Below are 15,525 nucleotides of genomic sequence, written 5' to 3' on the forward strand. Positions count from 1 at the left end.
GACTTTTTCTTCACTAAAATCTAGAAAACCTAATCTTGAAAAATATTGCCAACTTAACACATTAGTAGGTATATAAAAAAACTGTACGTATATCGGAGAGTTGGGGACGAATTTTATTCCTGTTTGAAATGCTAAAAAAAAAGTGTCTTCTAGAGAAGGTTACATACATACATTTTTTCACGTCTATATCCCTCGCGAGTTAGACATAGCCAACAGTCTTGAAAAGACTAGTAGGCCAAGTCCAGCTGTAATATTATCATTACGTTTCGAATCATATTACAATGATCCATAGTTCGCTTGGTGACCACGGATTATTATATTGTAATATAGCTGTGCCTGCGACTTCGTCCGCGTGGAATAGTTATTTTGGGCATCATTGAAGCCCTCAAGGATGAATAATTTTCCCCGTTTTTTTTTTCACATTTTCCATTTTTTCTTTGCTTTTTATAGTTGCACCGTGATATTATAGCCTAAAGCCTCCCTCGATAAATGGTTTATTCAACGCAAAAAGAATTTTTCAATTAGAACCAGTAGTTCCTAAGATTAGCGCGTTCAAACAAACAAACAAACTCTTCAGCTTTATAATATTACATACATACATTCATAAAATCACGCCGCTTTCCCGGATGGGTAGGCAGAGACTACCTCTTTCCACTTGCCACGATAATATTAGTATTTATTAATTTAAAAAAAAACAGATATTACGTAAAATGTCTGAAAGTTTAACATGGCCGTAGCATCAATAAATCTGTGGTTAGACACAAGCTTGCATTTCGTTTGACATCGATTCCGTACCTATTGGCCGATGAGGACTTTACTGTGTGTATTTACACATACATACATACATACATATAATCACGTCTATATCCCTTACGGGGTAGACAGAGCCAATAGTCTCGAAAAGACTGAATGGCCACGTTCAGCTGCTCGGCTTAATGATGGAATTGAGATCCAAATAGTGACAGGTTGCTAGCCCATCGCCTAAAAGAACAATAGGTTCGCAATTTCATAAGCCTATCCCGTAGTCGCGACTTTTACGACATCCATGGGAAAGAGATGGAGTGGTCCTATTCTTTTTTGTATTGGTGCCGGGAACCACACGGCACTTACATACATACATTATTATCAAGCCACACCCTTGCGGGGTAGTCAGAGCCAACAGTTTTGAAAAGACTATGAGGCCACGTTCAGCTTTATGGCTTAATGATGAAATTGTGTGTATTTAGTAAGCTTATAATAATGTCGGGTGGTTCCCGACACTTAGAATAGGACCACTCCGTATCTTTTAAATAACAAAGTAATTAAAACATAAAGAAATTAAAATAAATGTCAAAAAATTTTAAAAATAAATGTCGAAGGCGTACAACCCTTATCACTAAGGGATATGAAAAATAGATATTGGCCGATCCTCAGACCTACTCAATATACTCACAAAATTTCATGTGAATCAAGTTAAACCGTTTCGGAGGAGTACGGGAACGAACAAAGTGACACGAGAATTTTATATATACATACATCATTACATAGTATAAAACAAAGTCGCTATTTTAGTCTGTTTGTCTGTATGCTTAAATCTTTAAAATTATGCAACGGATTTTGATGCGGTTTTTTGTAACAGGAAGAGTGATTCAAGAGGAAGGATTGTATGTATAATAACATTTATAATTTTGCACCCGTGCGAAGCCGGGGCGGGTCGCTAGTACATACATAAAATCACGCCTCTTTCCCGGAGGGGTAGGCAGAGACTACCTCTTTCCACTTGCCACGATCTCTGCATACTTCCTTCGCTTCATCCACATTCATAACTCTCTTCATGCAAGCAATTTTATATATAAGAAGATAGTGTGAATAAAATAACAAAAATACTATCACAGCGCCTCCACATACAAATACATAAGATTTTACTCCGAAACAATAAGGATTTAGTGCAAAAAGCACTCACAGATTTTATGTAAAGTAAATATTATACCCACAAAACTGCCAATAGTATAAATAGGCGTCGTGTGGTATCCGGCTATTTAGAATAGGACCACTCGATTCCATTCCCAGGGATGTCGTATTAGACGACTAAAGGAAAGCCTAATAAACTTGGGATTCTTATTTTAGGCGATGGGCTAGCAACCTCTCACTATTTGAATCTCAATTCCATCATAAAGCCAAACAGCTGTACGTGGCCTTACAGTCTTTTCAAGATTGTTGGCTCTGTCTACCCCAGATGGGATGAAGGCGTGATCATATGATTATATGTATGAAACTATCTACCCCGGGTGGAATAAAGACGTGTTAAACGTATGTATGAAACAATATTAGACTGAAGTGAGCCGTGCGGTTTCCGACACTCAGAAACTTACCCATGGTCGATGTCCTTGGCTGACTTATTACATACATACATATGGTCACGTCTATATCCCTTGCGGAGTAGACAGAGCCAACAGTCTTGAAAAGACTGAATGGCCACGTTCAAATAGAGACAGGTTGCTAGCCCATCGCCTAAAAAAAGAATCCCAAGTTTGTAAGCCTATCCCTTAGTCGCCTTTTACGACATCCGTGGGAAAGAGATGGAGGCTGGAGGATGGCTGACTTATTGTTTGACATATAAACGCACCCCACTTTGGGTGTAAAAGAGATTCAAAATTTGGCATAAAAAAAGTACTTATACTCGTATTATCTATGAATGAACTAAAAGAGAATTACCTAAAGGTAAAAAATAAATCCACAGATTTTTCTAGTCGAGTAAGCGTAGTGTAGTCCTAACTAATATTACGCGAAAGTAAGTTTATTTGTTTGATACCACTACACGGGTTTACTACTGAATTAATTTCCTTGAAATATTACATATATATATAATTAAGAGTCTGGAGAAGGACATAGGTTACCTTTTATCCCGGTAAAAACTATAGATCCCGTGGGATTTGCGAAAAACTTGTAGGTATAAAGGTTAAATTTGTTTCTTTTTGTAGGTGACGTTTAATTCGTTGCTTTTTGTAGGTGCCGCTAATTTCGTCACACACATACATACATAAAATCACGCCTCTTTCCCGGAGGAGTAGGCAGAGACTACCTCTTTCCACTTGCCACGATCTCTGCATACTTCCTTCGCTTCATCCACATTCATAACTCTCTTCATGCAAGCTCGGCGGTTTCGGGTACTTTTGACCTGACCCTTTACCAGGACGTCCTTAATTTCGTCACATTTTTTATAAATAGTGTTAAATTTGTAAATAGCGGTTAATTCACGCGACCGAATTAGCGGGTTAAAGCTAGTAATTTTTAAAACAACAATAGTGCTTTAAATAGCTAATTTGGTGATAAACACGTACCAATAATAAACACGTGGTTTTAAAATACTATTTAAATACTCGAGAGATATATTCCAGCTGGTGTGATGTCATCGAAGTACATTATTACAATGTAGAACAAAATTAATTACACGATTTAATTTTTTGTATTGCTTTTTACCTCTCATTTGTAAATTTAGTTCTTAACCTATTTAATTTTAAGTAATCATTTATAAAGCTGAAGAGTTTGTTTGTTTGTTTGAACGCGGTAATCTCAGGAACTACTGGTTCGAATTGAAAAATTATTTTTGTGTTGAATAGACCTTTTATCGAGGAAGGCTTTAGGCTATATAACATTACGCTTCAACTATTAGGAGCGGAGAAATAATGTGAAAAAAACGGGGAAAATTATTCACCCTTAAGGGCTTCAGTGATGCCATGATGTAAAAACTATTCCACGCGGACGGAGTCGCGGGCACAGCTAGTATTTTATATTTGTTAACTTTACTACATACATATGATCACGTCTATATCCTTTGCGTGGTTATCGGAGCCAACAGAGATAAAGACTGAAAGGCCACGTTCAGCTATTTGGCTTAATGATAGAATTGAAATTGAAATAGTGACAGATTGCTAGCCCGTCGCCTAAAAAATGAATCCCAAGTTTATAAGTCTATCCCTTAGTCGCCTTTTTCGACATCCATGGGAACGAGATGAAATGATGAGATTAATTCAGTAGATAACCTGTTATGAGGTAACAAACAATAATAAACGTATTTACAAAATTAGTTGGGATTATTTCGATTTTGTGCTAATATCTACCATAAACGGCCTATCAGTCTTATCAAAACTATTGGCTCTATCTTACCCGCAACGAATATAGACGTGATTATATGTACACCATAAGCATTGTGCCATTTTATTTGTCGAGTAGTGTACAACGACTGACAAAGTAGCTAATGGACTTATATAAACATCTGTTTTTCAAGGTATATGTATATTCAAATTGTTGAAATTGATAGTGAAAATAGTCCACGCTAAAGTAAGTGTATATATTTATACAAATTATCTTATACATAATTATTGTGCCGTGTGGTTCCCGGCAACAATAAAAAAGAATAGGACCGGAGGGGTCCTTGTTCCCATGGTTGTCGTAAAAGTGACTAAGGTATTAGGCTTATAAAGGCTTATAAACTTGGGATTCTTCTTTAACACATTTACATTTCTGTGCATCACGCATTTTAACCGAGCACCTTACATATCGGATCATGGTTACATACACATACAATTTCATGAATGTGCAGGTTTCCTCATTATGTTTACACATCCATAGCCTGAATGTGCTGGTTTCCTAACCGTATTAATCCGATTTTACTGATGATGACTTATGATGTTTAGTCACAAGATAACTGATGACTTTTGACGTTTAGTCACAAGATGACTTATGATGTTTAATCACAAGATGACTGATGACTTGTGATGTTCAGTCACAAGATGACTGATGACTTATGACGTTAAGTCACAAGATGACTGATGAATTGTGATGTTTTGTCACAAGATGACTGATGACATATGACGTTTAGTCACAGGATGACTGATGACTTGTGATGTTTAGTCACAAGATGACTGATGACTTGTGATGTTTAGCCACAAGATGACTGATGACTTGTGATGTTTAGTCACAAGATGGCTGATGACTTGTGATGTTTAGTCACAAGATGGCTGATGACTTGTGATGTTCAGTCACAAGGTGACTGATGACTTTTGACGTTTAGTCACAAGATGACTGATGACTTTTGACGTTTAGTCACAAGATGACTGATGACTTATGATGTTTTGTCACAAGATGACTGATGACTTATGACGTTTAGCCACAAGATGACTGATGACTTATGACGTTTAGTCACAAGATGACTGATGACTTGTGATGTTCAGTCACAAGATGACTGATGACTTGTGATGTTCAGTCACAAGATGATTGATGACTTACGATGTTCAGTCACAGGATGTCGTCGTCAGCTATAACGGTGGCTGCAGTCAGCCAGCTTCAGACAGCACTGGTCGGAATTCTGACTACCCTGAATTTGACACAGCCATTATTCGCTCCAGGAGTTTCAGTTCAAAGTAAGTAACTTCTCATTCATACATACATAAAAATCACGCCTCTTTCCCGGAGTGGTAGGCAGAGACTACCTCTTTCCACTTGCCACGATCTCTGCATACTTCCTTCGCTACATCCACATTCATAACTCTCTTCATACAAGCTCGGCGGTTTTGGGTACTTTTGACCTGACCCTTTACCAGGACGTCCTTATTTGATCAAGATACATTCGTCTAGGTCTTTCCACTCCGACCTTTCCTTCCACACTCTCGTTGTATATCTGCTTAGTCAACCTGCTTTCATTCATCCTCTCCACATGACCGAACCATCTTAACATACCCTTTTCTATTCCTGTAACTACATCTTCTTTCATATCACAACATACATACATTAATCACGTCTTTATCCCTTACGAGACAGCAGTCCTGAAAGACTAACAGGCCACGTTCAGCTGTTTGGCTTAATGATGGAATTGAGATTCAAATAGTGACAGGTCGCTAGCCGATCGCTTAAAAGAATGTTAAGTTTATTTGCCCATCCCTTAGATGCCTTTTACGGCATCCATGGCAAAGAGATATGGTGGTTCTATACCAAAGTTTCGAGAACCACACGGATAATTGAGGATAGTGTGGAAAAATCTGCACATTCAGGGAACTGGATGTGTAACATAGAATAATGAGAGTTTGTTTGTAAACTCTTCATTGCACATATAAAGAAATATAACAAACTACTTGTGCCCGCGACTTCGTCCGCGTGGAATAATTATTTTAGGCATCATTGAAACCCTCAAGGATGAATAAATTTACCCCATTTTTTTTCACATTTTCCATTATTTCTTTGCTCCTTATAGTTGCAGCGTAATGTTATATAGCCTAAGCCTTCCGCGATAAATGGTCTATTCTACACAAAACGAATTTTTCAATTCTAACCAGAAGTTCCTGATATCACCGCGTTCAAACAAACAAACTCTTCAGCTTTATAATATTAGTATAGATTACAAAACAGTCATTGGATTTATAAGAATATGTACAACGGCGGTCTTATCCCGATTGGGATTCCTTCCAGTCAACGAAAATAATCTTCAATAATATTATAAAGCTGAAGAGTTTGTTAATTTGTTTGTTTTTTCATCCTTGAGGGCTTCAAGGATGCCCAATATAACTATTCCACGCGGACAAAGTCGCGGGCACAGCTAGTACCTACAGGATAATCCTTAATCAAAGAGGCGGGGCACACATTTATTTTATTTTCCACGTTGGTGCCCACGGAAGACCAGCGCTGCGGTATATACCACGAGAAATGCTGAGGGGCGGCCATTTTGGTACAAATGTTGTTATAGATTAAGGTTTTATGTTCTTGATATATTATTATGTACCAAATAAATATTTTTTTCTTTCTTTCTTTCTTTTCTATAAAAAGCATTGAGGATGTATTTATGGTTCACAGATGGCGACACATTCGACTTTATCATCGTAGGCGCAGGAACAGCGGGTAGCGTACTGGCCAACCGGTTGACGGAAGTTGAAGACTGTAATGTGCTCGTGATAGAAGCTGGTGGGGATCCACCTGTAGAATCTATTGTTAGTACATACATATATTCACGCCTATATCCCTTGCGGGGTAGGCAGAGCCAACAGTCTTGAAAAGACTGACAGGCCACGTTCAGCTTTTCGGCTCGATGATAGAATTGAGATTCAAATTGTGACAGGTTGCTAGCCCATCGCCTAAAAGAATAATTCCAAGTTTATAAGCCTATTACTTAGTCGCCTTTAACGACATCCATGGGAACGAAATGGAGTGATCCTATTCTTTTTTATTGGTGCCGTGTGGTTCCCACACGGTACCCGTTCACACACACACACACACGCATCTACTATAAGTTTTGATGAGTTTTGTAAGGGTAGAGGTTACAAACAGACAATACATACATTAGTTTGAGTGTTAACACTTACAGTGAGGTAAGAAGTCGTGAGGAAACCTGCGCGTTCAGGCAACTGGATGAGTAAATATGATCCAATATGAGTTAGGTACTCCTGCAAAGGTTGCGTAGGTCAGATGGGAGTCACTTTGTAAAAACCTGATTCTCCCGATCATGGATCTTGATCGTAAAGGCATACCCCAGGCTCCTCTCCAGAAAGGTGAGGATGTATCCAGGAGTCAGTCCTGGACTAAAGGAGGAAACGGGTAACAAACAGATAATGTGCAAAATCGCTATGCAATTAATGATATTACTAAGAAGGTTTTCAGTATTTAACGTATTTATTTCATTCCATTTCCAGATACCAGGTGGATTCGCTTTGTTGCCTCGGACAAAATACGACTGGAATTACACGGCCGAATTCGATGAGGCGTTCAGCCTTGGACACTTGAACGAAATCCTCGATCTTACAAGCGGCAGGGTTCTAGGCGGGTCCAGTTCTATCAACCATTTAATATATGGTAGAGGTTTCCCGTATGACTATGATAAGTGGGCAGAAGTTGTAGACGATGAGAGTTGGAACTGGGAGAACGTATATGAATATTTCCTTAAACTAGAACGATTGCAAGATCCAGGAATCTTGACCTCTCCAGACAGAGTTAATCATGGTCTAAGTGGAAACATCGGGACAACTAGAGAACCGAGTCCAACAATGCAGAAATATTTCGAAGCGATTGAAGAAATTGGTTATAATGTAATTCTTGACACAGTCCCTGGACTAAATGACGCTCAAACTAAATTGGCATTCTCTGAAATTTTACTTTTCATTGCTAACATACAACGTCAGAGCTCAGCTCATGGGTATCTTTCTTTTAAAGACGCTAAAAGTAATTTGAATATTCTTAAAGACAGTTTTGTCACTAATGTAGTATTTAATGATGATAAAGTCGCAATAGGTGTTAATGTTTTGACGAATAACGGTCAGGAACTAACACTTTATGCAAAAAACGAGGTGATTTTATCAGCTGGAGTGTTTAATAGTCCAAAGATTTTATTACTATCTGGCATTGGACCTGCAAATGATTTGACAGCTTTGGACATACCAGTATTATCAAATTTGCCTGTAGGCGAAAACTTTCAGGATCATGTCGGAGTTTTATTGATACAAAGCAATGAAAATCTTGTTACTCTTCCAACTATGCGTCCCCCAACGGAATTCCCTCTTCCAGGGAACGTTGGTTACGTAACACTTGACGCAACACAGTCATATCCAACTTACGAATCTTAAACTTCGTTTTCAATAACAATCTAGTTTTCTCTCTCATTTGTTCTATAGTATTCTCTTATAGAGACTCTATCTGTGACAGCATAATGGATCAAACTGCTAATGTAGAATTTTACGCGTCACTTCCATCACTTTTGCATCCAAAATCTACTGGGAAAGTGCAACTTAGAAGCGCTGATCCTAAAGATGCACCCATTATAAATGCAGGATACTATTCTGACGCGTCCGATATAGATACTATGGTAAATATCATTGAAGATATTCTTAAAATACAGAATTCGTTAGTTTTCACAGCTGCAGGAGCTAAAGTTGTTGAAGTTGACCTACCTGTTTGTAAAAACTATCCATTTCAAAGCAGAGAATATTGGGAATGTTATATTAAGTACATGTCAACGTCTCATTTCTATTACACAAGTACATGCGCCATGGCATCTGTTGTTGATTCACAGTTCAATGTTTACGGAGTTGCTAACCTTAGGGTCGTGGACGCTAGTGTTATACCGTTTGCTGTAAGTGCTAATCCTGAAATAGCTGTGGTTGCTGTAGCAGAGAAAGCGGCTGACATTATCAAAGCTAAATATTTTCCTACCCTTAATACTGTAGATATTTAAATAAAGAAGTTAGTAATTAATCCTGTTTTTTTATAAACTGTAAGTAAATAGATAAAGAATAGTGATTACTCCGCTGGAAGTAATGAAGAATTTGATAAAAAAAAAATTATGGTGAGTTGTACTAAGAAGTTCCTATGACTTAGATTCTTAACCTCTACTAATAAGAGCTATTAATGAGATATTAATATATATAATCTCATTAATAAGAGCTATCAAGAAAATTTTAGAGGGTTGTTTAGTAAAAACCCTTGCCCGGCCGTATATCTTTATCTAATTAAACTAAAAGAATAGAAGACTTGATGTTACAAACTTAGCTCCCAAATGATAATTAGCGAGCTAACGTTTCCTAACTTGAGGAAACTGAAGGTTGGACAAAGTATAAAATTACATAAGATACACCTTTTTTGGTTTGTTCCCATTCAGTCACACCCAGATCTGAAACACTGTTACTCAATGGGACAAAAATTCCCGTTGTGTAGCAGTGGTACACATTGCAACTATCGTTTTCCCAATGAGTAACACTGTTACACAATGGCACTTTGTATTCCCCAGTAACACTGGTTAAGAATATTTTTTATAAAAGCATTTCTAATGTTTTGACGTTCCTCGATTCAAGCACGCCCAAACTGTCTATCCACTTTTATGTTTTTTTCAGGCATAATATTGGTGTCCACTATGCAGAAGAATTCTCCCACCTTTTTTCTTAATAAACAATAAGTTACACGAACCAGAAGAAGGGGAGCGAATTTTCGACATTGTATATGAGTCATTTTCAAAATAGATGTACCGTAACACAATATAAACACAAAAGAACAGTCCGATTTTGTTACACAAAAGATAAACTGTTCCACAAAGGAATTTGTAAGGGTCCGTACATAGGTATAATTATGTGGTTGGAAAAAAAGCATCAAAATAATTATCTGATCTTTATTAAAAAAAAAGGTACACATACCATCCATCCATAGCCAAATCACTTACAAAACATTTTTTTTTATCTGACAAAAGATTTAAGCGAAAATAATGTTCATGAACATAAAAAGTCAAATAACTTTGTTTAAATGAAAGTAAATTATTAAAATAAAACAAAAGTCAAACTTAAAAAACTTTGTCCAAACGAGAATAAACAATATCTTATTAAAATTAATAAAAAGTCAAATAACTTTGCTTTGTTTAAATGAAAGTAAATTATTAAAATAAAACAAAAGTCAAACTTAAAAAACTTTGTCCAAAAGAAAGTAAACAATATCTTATTAAAATAAATCAAAAGTCAAACTTAAAAAACTTTGTCCAAAAGAAAGTAAACAATATCTTATTAAAATAAATCAAAAGTTAAACTTATAAAACTTTGACTGAACATAATATTTGTGCATATCAAAAATTTAAATTAAGTATTAAAAGTCTTAATCAAAATAAATGCGATCACTGTCTTCTGATAACATATAGTAATTTGAAACTGAACTTAAATGGACATTTTTTACAATATTTGCAGCCGGGAGTGTATCTCTGTCAATTTTTTTTGGGGGTACGAATTTAAGCTGAGGTTTTTTTACAGTTTTTAAGAAAAATATTGTATACTTTATTTCAGGTCTGAGTTCGACGTTTTCAATAAATCCTATATAATATGTCCATCCCTTTTTTTCATAATATCTAACCAACACACTATCTTTTATTGTAGTTTATAAAATTTTCTAATTCTTGTACTTTGGTTTCTTTTTCAGTTTTAGTTATATTTTCAGTCTCATTGTCTCTTTTAGCATAGTCTTTATTTTCTGATTCAGTCTCATTTTCTCTTCTTTTATCCTTGTTCGAGTAGTATTTTTCTGATTGTTTTTCTTCTATCACTACTTTTCCCTCTTCTATATTTTCTGATTCAGTCTCATTTTCTCTTCTTTTATCCTTGTTCAAATAGTATTTTTCTGGTTGTTTTTCTTCTATCACTACTTTTCCCTCTTCTATTATGGTCTCTTCAGTATCATCACTTTTTAGTTCTACTTCCGTACCTATTGTGGCCCCTTCTATTTCTGCCTTCTTTTCTTTTATCGCATTAGCATTATTAGTAATATTGTCATCTGCTGCATTTTCCATATCTTTTAACACTTTCTTATTTTCTTCGGCTGCACTCTCATTTCTAATATCTTGGAATCTTGATTGAATATTTGTGTTTGTTCCGAAACTTGTAGCTAGTTGATGTTTTATAGAAATGTCTATTTTGTCGACGTTATTAAGCCTAAATGGGCCGTAATTTTTTAAATCGAAATATCTGACATTTTCTGGAGTATTTCTTATATCAGATAAGAGGGTAATTTTCTTATTACTACTCTTAATTAGGTTTGTTGTCTTACTTTCTTCTAAAATATTTTCTTTGTCACCTGTTTTACTGTTTTCTGACTTGCACTCTTCTTCAACCTTCCAATCACTATCTTCGGATTCAGCATAAGTTATATCAGAATCAACGCTTGTATCACTGTCTGCTCTTGCTAATCGTTTCTTTTTTGTAATGCGTCTTCTTTTGATTGTCGTTCTTTCCGTTTCCGTTATATTTCTATTATATTTTCTCTTCTTATTCTTAATAATCAAGTTATGCTCTTTTAAGTCAAAACAATCACATAATGCTTCTTTACAGAAACAAGCCAGTTTTCTATATTTTATTGTATCGTCCTGGTCTGTTGTAATCACTTGATGTATAGTCATTGTGTTTGGAACAGGGATCAATTCTCTTGTACCAAATTCTTGTTTTACAGTTTGTATATTTTCTTCCGATATGTAAAAGAAAGCAATTTTCGACTGACCCTTTATTAGAGTGTCGTAGGCAGTTTGTGCATTGATAATGTCTTCACCGTGTGCAACTTTTTTGTCTAATGTCCGTTTTACTGCACCGCCTATCCCATCTGCTGCCCCTTTGCCGTGGGCAGATTCAAAGAATGACCAAGTAGAATTTTCAAAACCCATTTTTTTAATCATAATTGAATGTAGATAAAAATTGCCTTTCTGGCGATACTGGGTGGTGGGCCCATCGGAAAAAAAGTGTATTGTAGTCACATTCGTTATAATTTTTTTTATCTGTTCTAAAATAGGTGTCAGATGAGCCCAAATAGCTGAGGGTTCGTGATTATTTGAAGGTGAAATAGTGCAAAATGATTTTTCTTGTAAGCCCAGCTCGTTTTTGTAATAAATGACTCCAGTATGTAATGTAAACTGTTGTTTAGAACCGGCAAAATGTGTTGCTTGTACCTCTTCATTTAATTTGCAAAGATAATTTTCAGAGAAATCGCAATGTATAATGCACTGATTTTCAGTTAGTGTTTCTTTACATCTTTTATACATTTGGTATGCATGATAAATGTTGAAAAAGTGTTTTTTGAATATGAGAAGTTGTTCCGAAAATGTCTGTATCAAAGTTTCTAACGTACCTTGTACCATTTCTTTAGAAGTCTTCTTTGTAGTCTTGGTTTCAGTTTCCTGGTCAGTACTTTTTATTTTAGTGTATTCATGTTTCTTTGTAACCCAGCTGTACCAAAACACAGTCATATCTTTATTTTTTTGTGACTCATCAAATGAAATAATCTTATCTTTACATCTATCGCATTCATTATACATACACTTCTCATTGAACTTGTCACATACAATTTCTGAAACCAACTGTTCCAAATCGTCTGTTTCAAGAAGTCCGAGTATTTTTAGTTTCTGCGCTAGAAATGACAAATTTGCATGTTTGACACATGCACATGTGTTTCTTTGGGAACTCTTAGGATCCAAAATATAAAACGGCTTGTATCTGGTGAAAGTTGTATATGAAACCGAACCACCTTCCTCTTTATACTTTTTATGTAATTTATCTAGTGAATCTAGTAGATATCTTCTTTGTTTTTTATTTTTCTTACATGTTATAGTCTCTTTTTTTCCTGCTGTAATTCTGCTGTTATCGTCCCTTTCTAAAAATAATTGTATCTCGTTCATCCTTCTCCTTTTCTTCTGAAGTTGTGTTTGTCTTTGTCTGAGTCTACCTTTTAATCCGAAGCAAGAATGGCCGAGTTTAGTCTTTAATTTGTACTTTCTTACTAATTCGTTGTCAACCACATTCTTTAAAACCTTTTTCTCGGGTTTTTTTTCTGCTTTATTGTACTGATTATTCAACGATTCTTTCAAAACATATCCTTCAAGTATCACCTTTTTTACTTTTTTTTTCTCTGGAGTAGGTATATTTGGCACTGTTTCTTCCAAAAATTTTTCTGTTTTTGAACATGGTGTTGTTGCTTCTTTATTTTTCGTAGTGATATTTTTGTCTAAATTTTCGCAAAACTGTAAGTCCTCTTCTAATTTGTCTATGGATTTTTTTAAATTTTCAATTTTTACTTTGTAGCGAGATATAGCTCTTCTTTGTTTTTTTATAACTCTAGCCATCTTTTGAACTTTGTCTTTTAATACTGAATTTTCTTTTGATAAAATATATCGAACTTTACGTTTTTCTTTTTGAGTCGTTTCAGCAGTGTTGGTTGGTTTGCTAGTGGATGGTTCACCATTTCTTTTCTGCTTTTGCTCTCGCCATTTTTTTCGTTTTTCATTCTGCAAATAATCTGAAAATTGGTTAATCGGTTTATATTTTCTCTTGGTCCTCTCAGCATTCTCTTTTTTCAATTTTTCTAATTTATCGGGATTTTCGCGTTTTAATTTTTCTCTGTATTTTTTTTGGCGTTCGGCTGGAGTCATCGGAGGCATTTTTCGGTACCTATAGAGCAAACACACCAATACTTATCATTTTTTTTTAAATTAAAATACTATAGTTGAACAAAAAAAATGTCATAAATATCTGAAAGGATAATTAATAATATTTACCAAAGATACCTAATACCTACTCAAAATAAAATTGATCAAGCAGCATAATAAATAGGCAACCATACCTATTTTTAAAAAATATTTTATAATTTTACTTATTCAAGATATTACAAAGTGCAGATATAGATACACCCTTATCCTTTGTGTAACGTTACACATGTTACACAAAAGATTGTGTAACGCTTGAACGTCACACAAAAGAACAATTTCCAGTGGTGTCAACATAACCTTCAAAAAATTTATAAAGAAAAATCTTACTAATATAATTGTTTCATAGTTTTATTCTTATTGTACAAAACCAAACAACATAATTCAAAAAGATTTTTGCGGAATTTACTATTTACTTACCAGAAAAGTCCACGTTAAACAAGAGAATTTTTTGTTGACAAATCTCGAGCACACCATGATTCTTAACCTCAAAGTGAAATGACCGGCCGCACTGTCATTTGGTCAAGTTGGTAGTACCGTACAGTATTGCCATACTAAAATTTATTATGAGTGCGTTCAAAATCAATTAAATAGCCATAATATTTCAGTTACACATAAGAATTACACAAAAGAAATAAATTGGAGACATTTAATTAAAAACCAATAAATCGCCTATGCATTATCTTTTACTAATAACAATCGGTTTTGCGTAAAACAATATTTTCACCTATTCTACTATGAGCTAAATACAATTAGATTTAAAACATAAAATACCAAATTATTAGTTTGAATTAGAGGGAGTGTGTGGGCGACAAAAAAATATTGTATGAAAGGCATTAAATTACGTCTTAATTTTATTACTAATTTAGAAATTATTTATAAATCTAGTGTTATAAAAGTGATAAACGTTTAAATAATAGTTATAAGAAGCACATAAAATAGAATTAATCATATAAATCCAACATTAAAATAGTAAATATTCAAGGAGACAGATTTTGTTTAGTGTATGTACAACTATTTTGCAAATGACTCATATAACCAAACGTGCTTCAACGAATGTATATCACATTGCTCTATGCATATCCTGTATAAAAAGGGCAAAGGAAGGGGTTACAAGTATTGGTTAGTTTTTCACCACCTCATTGGTTATTTATTTTAGCAAAAAGCCGCCATTCACTAATGTTTTTCATTGTTTATTAAGTGACGTCATTTACTTACCTACCTGAATTATTTGAACCCGGCGCCAGCTCACTTGCGGCGTATTTCAAAGCACAATTGAAACAATAGTTTTCGTGGATCTGGATGGCCAAAAAGAGATAAGATCGTAGACTACAATATTATGTATTTTCTACACTAATTTGTTACATGTCTTATTCTTTTTCAGTTAAGAACTAATTAAACAAACATTAGAAATAATAAAAAAAAAATATTCTTAACCAGTATTACTGATCGGGAATACAAAGTGCCATTGTGTAACAGTGTTACTCATTGGGCAAACGATAGTTGCAATGTGTACCACTGCTACACAACGGGAATTTTTTTCCCATTGAGTAACAGTGTTACAGATCGGG

General features: G+C 35.0%; 2 protein-coding genes across 2 annotated transcripts; one reads left to right on the forward strand and one right to left on the reverse strand.

The window, feature by feature from the left end:
- The first annotated feature begins 4,291 nt into the window (after nt 1-4,291).
- LOC106138983 (ecdysone oxidase) lies at nt 4,292-8,646 on the forward strand. Its single transcript, XM_013340310.2, has 4 exons — nt 4,292-4,320; nt 5,278-5,402; nt 6,826-6,959; nt 7,659-8,646. The coding sequence occupies exons 2-4, from the start codon at nt 5,285-5,287 to the stop codon at nt 8,583-8,585; spliced, it is 1,179 nt and encodes a 392-aa protein (XP_013195764.2). The 5' UTR covers nt 4,292-4,320; nt 5,278-5,284; the 3' UTR covers nt 8,586-8,646.
- Nucleotides 8,647-10,106: 1,460 nt separating this feature from the next.
- LOC132903515 (uncharacterized) lies at nt 10,107-14,965 on the reverse strand. Its single transcript, XM_060951993.1, has 2 exons — nt 14,375-14,965; nt 10,107-13,919 (listed from the first exon to the last, which is right to left on the reverse strand). The coding sequence occupies exon 2, from the start codon at nt 13,907-13,909 to the stop codon at nt 10,853-10,855; it is 3,057 nt and encodes a 1,018-aa protein (XP_060807976.1). The 5' UTR covers nt 13,910-13,919; nt 14,375-14,965; the 3' UTR covers nt 10,107-10,852.
- Nucleotides 14,966-15,525: the final 560 nt, after the last annotated feature.

This window comes from Amyelois transitella, chromosome 27 (assembly GCF_032362555.1).
Source record: "Amyelois transitella isolate CPQ chromosome 27, ilAmyTran1.1, whole genome shotgun sequence".
NCBI classification, from domain to species: domain Eukaryota; kingdom Metazoa; phylum Arthropoda; class Insecta; order Lepidoptera; family Pyralidae; genus Amyelois; species Amyelois transitella.

Coding starts and splice junctions, on each gene's coding strand:
- LOC106138983 (XM_013340310.2), top strand. CDS start 5,285: ATGTCGTCGTCAGCTATAACGGTGGCTGCAGTCAGCCAGCTTCAGACA. Junction 5,403..6,825: donor TCCAGGAGTTTCAGTTCAAA/GTAAGTAACTTC, acceptor TATGGTTCACAG/ATGGCGACACATTCGACTTT. Junction 6,960..7,658: donor ATCCACCTGTAGAATCTATT/GTTAGTACATAC, acceptor TTCCATTTCCAG/ATACCAGGTGGATTCGCTTT.
- LOC132903515 (XM_060951993.1), bottom strand. CDS start 13,909: ATGCCTCCGATGACTCCAGCCGAACGCCAAAAAAAATACAGAGAAAAA.